The following is a 4482-nucleotide window of genomic DNA, read 5'->3' as shown; positions in this document are numbered from 1 at the left end:
TTCTTACAGTGATCATGTGTCATGTGAGGAGTATGTGGGAACTTTCATCACTCATCAGACACGCTCCAAATATTGTAGAACGTGGTAGTGTCTGACTGAAACTCTGGAGACACGCACGTCCCCAGGCTGTTAGGTAACCACGCATGTCTGGGGTTTTTCACGATCATCTTTAAAAATAAGCAAAGACACATAACAAGGGGAAAGAGGAAGGAGAAGGACCCTGACACTCATGCATTGGGTGGCTTTGTTAAGCCACAGAACTTCTCTTCACCTTCTTCGAATATCCAGTCCTGCTTCCGGGGCTGAGGTCTGGCTCAGTCGATCCTCCGGCGGCAGCAGAAGAAGTTCAGCTTGCAGATGCCAACCACCTTCTCGTCCTCCGTGCACATCCGTCTGCACTTGCCCTGGCCCAGTCTGCATGACTCACAAGCCGCAAACTCACCTGCACCGAGAAAGAGCTGCTCCTGTGCCTTTCTTGGGGCTCTGGGAATGGGGACAAGGTCAGGGGCCACCAAGGGGAGGGGGTGTAGTTAGTATCAGCCTTAATTTTTCTCACTCTGAAATTCTGTCTGAACACTTTGCAATTCTGTTTGCAGTTCCTGAATAACATTACTTTTTTATTTTGTGTATAATATGCTTAATTCCTGTATGAGTCCACCAAAAAGCAAAAACAAAAACAAAAATGCATGGGCTCTCCATTAAGAACAGCTCTTCTCTAAGAGGGGGAGTTTTCACTGAATGGTTCTAGATCACTCCTTTATTGGACCTTCTTAGACCAGTGACATGCATTTGTCTCATGCTTCACTGGATTCGGGAAGGAGCCTGTAAGAGGTGGACAAGCAGTTCCCCAGGTCAATGCTCATCAGCCAGTCCAAGCTTAATCCTGTGAGCTAGGTTGAGAGGTCGCCATGAGCTAATGAGAGGAGCCAACAGGTCCAAATCTCTGTGGCCAAGATTAAAATCCAGTCACACAGAGATTTCCCTGGGAAATAGAAAATCCAAGTAGGATGCTGGGAATAGGAGGAAGAAAAGTGAAGCATTAGTGAAGTTCAGGCAGTTCTATCTTCACTGCTATCTCCATCGCTCGCTTGTCTCTGGAAGTGAGAGGGAGCTGACTGGCCAGAGTCCCTAAAGGAAAATCAGAACATGCAGGACTGAACTTACCTCCTGGGAAGGGCTGGGAATATTCGAGTCCTGCCGGGCACCCTAAATCAGAACAAAGCACATTTTGGAAATCAAGATCAATGCAGGGAATAGCACTGTATAAAACAGTATCCCCAACCCCACAGAGCTTCTGTCAGGGAGAGCCCGCATAGGGCTTGCAGATTGATTCTACTCCTGGTAAGCAGGGAGAAGTGTTTTTTTTTAAAAAAAGGAATAGCTGTTTGCTCTTAGAAAATTCCACAGCAAGTTCAAGACTTTCCCATGCAAAGCACAGCAGGGAGCTGACCATTCCTCTCAGTTTTAGGGTGGCACAGAGAAGAATCATCAAACCTTATGCTCTGCCATCAAATTCCCACCCATTCCCATTTACCTGGTGGACATTGAACCAACATGAAGAAAAAGACAAAGACAAAATACAACAGCTTCCTGTGCGGGGCCATGGCCGACAAAGACTCTTCAGAACAAGGGCGCAGGGCCTCTTTGAGGGGACAAGAAGCTCACTTATATTTGACAGCAATGTGGTCTGCTCCTGGTCAGTGAAGTGAATCAACAAAGAGAGCACACTTACATGCTCCATTTCCCAAGTTCAAGGGCGGTCATGATGGATAATAGCCCTTGGCCTCCCTCAAGCCTTACATTGTGGGGGACCTGCCTGGGGGAGTGGAAGGGACACCAGGCCAGGAGTTGGAAGACCAGGGCACATGAAGCAGTGCCCTGCTCTCCAGGAAGTAGGAATGTCACCCTCCTTTACCGACAGAGAGCCCACTGCCTCTCCAGACTGCTGTTCGACTCTACTGTGATGACGAGACAAACGTGGTCAGAACATCTGGAGGGCAGAGAGGGAGGCCTGGCCCGAGCCCGGCAAGGTGAACTGTGCCTGTCCCACCTTTCGTTTCTACTGCTTGTACCTGTCCCACAGAGAAAGGAGGGAAAGCAACCAAGGTAGCCTGAGTCCCTGAGCCTGTAGCAACATCACGCACAATCACCACATCCTTCGTGTTCACTAAGACCATGGTGTCAGAAGCCGTAGTCATGTCACTGTACCCCCAATTCAGTCCCATCCCGTTGCCCATGCCTGCACAATGCTGCATCCTTCGTTTCTGGAATAAAAAACAGGGTGATTTACAAATGTAGACTTGGACATCAGACAGATTGACTTTTTAATTACCTAACTTTGAACAAGTCACTTAATTTTTTTGAACCTCACTTTCCTCACCCTTAAAATGAGGATGTAAAAATGATAATGTCCTTCATAGGATATTGGAGGGAATTATCTGAGATCATGTGATGTGCTTATCAGAGTGCCTGGCTGTTTCAACTAGGACTCCACTCACTTTTCTCTCTATCCAGCATGGAGCCCAACTGCTCTGTAAACTGCTTTGCAGGTCCACTAATTCCTGAGGAAGCTTTACTGGAGTAGAGAAATCAACAGAGCCGATCGCTGGGTTTGATTCCCTGCTTTGCCAGAGGTTCAGCCTCAGGAACACATGCTAATATGTGTGTGCTAGGGGTAGAGAGGAGCCCAATGCTTTTCTGCATATAGGCATTTGTAGCGACCTGGAGCCGGCCGACACGATGAATGTGATCACACAGCCCTTCCCTGCCTTGGGGCTCACTGCTCTGCACTCACTGCGTGGAAATTCTCGGCTTTACCTTCGATGATCTGCTTTGTGATGAAGGCTGATAGGACCAGGAGCACACTGGGGCCGTGGAGCTTGGCTACCATATGTTCCCGTGGTCCTTCCATCCTCACCTTCCTAGGCGGGCTCCCACCCTGTTTCTGGGCCCACATGGCCTCCTCCTTTCTACTTCCTCCCAGGAACAGCTACCACCATTATCTATCCCGGCTGGGACCTGGGTGTCAGGACACAGCAGGGCCTTGATCTAGCCCTCCCTGAGACAGCAGGGCCAGAGCAGGTGTGAGCCTCTCCCTACCCTCAGTTCAGTACTGCTGCCTCACAGGCTGGGCTATCCTTGGGGGCCGCCCTGTCACCATGGTCGAGGTGGCAAGCCCATGGGAAGGAAAATGCCTGGCCTGACTTTCTCTGGGGCAGGGCACACTGGTCCAGCAGCAGCTGGCAGGAGGGGACAATTCAGTAGGCAGTGGGGCCCCACCTATATGCAGAGTGACAACATGGGCCCCCCTCCCAGACACCTATGAGGGTCTGCAAGTGTTCCTCAAGTATCCTCGGGCCGAAGGGAGTGGGACATTAAATAGCACATAAAAAATATCTAGAGGAGGGGAGAAAACTTTCTGGGGGGACGGCATCTTTCCCCTGCTTTTGGAGCACGAGACCGTGAAGTTTCACTCTGCACTAGGCCCAGAAAATTATGTAGCTGCTCTTTACCGGGGCTGGACTTTCAGTCTCAGAAAAGTAAGATGGCTGTGGGTGTCTTGAAGCTGCCTGGCTATAAAGACTTGTCCCCACAAGGCCTCTTTGTTCGGTCACTGGCCACACCTGTGCCCTGGAGGTTGTTCCTTGCAGTGTTTACTTCTTTAGCTCAGAGCAACCTGGGTTGTGGTTCCAAACTCAAACTCTTCCATGTCCAATTGCTTTGAGTGTAGAGCAAATAAGCATTTGTTTAGCCATTTAGGGGCTGCCTGCTTTGCCTACACCCCAAAACTGCACCCGCTCTGTGCAAACCAACCCTGTAGCCGTGGAAGACTCCAGACTGCTGCCACCTCTGAGTTCTCTGACCTCCAGCTCCCACCTTGCTGCTGAGCACCATCGGCTGCACACCTGAGCCCAGGCTCCGCTGGGCCTTCCCTTGGCCTTTGGGGTGATGGCCTCGAGTCACTGTTTCTAGAAGGTGCCCTCCTGAAGGGGCTGCTCCCCCTATGCAAACTCAATCACGCTTGCTGGGTGACCTCCTCCCCCTTGGTCAGCCCCCAGCCCTGGAACTCACCACACTCCTGTCCAGAGCCTTCACTCATCAAACGCACCTTCCTCTCCATGCAAGGTGTGAACTAGAGGATTGCAGTGCTGTGCTTCCTTCAGGAGGGGGAGGTGGCTCTTTGTGTGAGCTCTGACCCTCTACATTGTGACCCGATGCTTGTGCCACACCCCTCCCCCTTATACTCATACACAATTCTAACATTGCAATCCTGACTTCCACAGTGATGGTGTTAGGACTTGGGGCCTTTGGGAGGTGACCAGGTGATACTACCTCAGCAATGGGATTCCTATCAGGCCCTGATAAGAGAGACCCCAGAGAGATTCCTGTCCCCTTGGGCCACGGGAGGACAGAAGGAGCAGTTGCAGTCTGCAACCTGGAAGCCTGGCCCCCCGATCTTGCACCCGCAGCCTCTGGAACTAT

At 51.0% G+C, this 4482-nt stretch overlaps 1 protein-coding gene across 1 annotated transcript; it reads right to left on the bottom strand.

Annotated features, from left to right (window-relative positions):
• Nucleotides 1-314: 314 nt before the first annotated feature.
• Nucleotides 315-1604, bottom strand: LOC128779867 (beta-defensin 105-like). The gene is made up of 3 exons (XM_053916703.1): nt 1535-1604; nt 1165-1206; nt 315-442 (listed from the first exon to the last, which is right to left on the bottom strand). The coding sequence occupies exons 1-3, from the start codon at nt 1602-1604 to the stop codon at nt 315-317; spliced, it is 240 nt and encodes a 79-aa protein (XP_053772678.1).
• Between the last annotated feature and the right edge of the window lie 2878 nt (nt 1605-4482).

Source organism: Desmodus rotundus, chromosome 13 (genome assembly GCF_022682495.2).
Source record: "Desmodus rotundus isolate HL8 chromosome 13, HLdesRot8A.1, whole genome shotgun sequence".
NCBI classification, from domain to species: Eukaryota; Metazoa; Chordata; class Mammalia; order Chiroptera; family Phyllostomidae; genus Desmodus; species Desmodus rotundus.
The sequence above is the reverse complement of the archived record's forward strand: the minus strand, read 5'-3'. Positions and strand labels throughout refer to the sequence as shown.

Excerpts from the sequence above, each read along its gene's own strand:
- LOC128779867 (XM_053916703.1), bottom strand. The coding sequence starts at position 1,604 with ATGGCCCCGCACAGGAAGCTGTTGTATTTTGTCTTTGTCTTTTTCTTC. Across the intron at positions 1,207-1,534 it reads GTTGGTTCAATGTCCACCAG|GGTGCCCGGCAGGACTCGAA; the intron begins GTAAATGGGAAT and ends GTTCTGATTTAG. Across the intron at positions 443-1,164 it reads TTCCCAGCCCTTCCCAGGAG|GTGAGTTTGCGGCTTGTGAG; the intron begins GTAAGTTCAGTC and ends TTCTCGGTGCAG.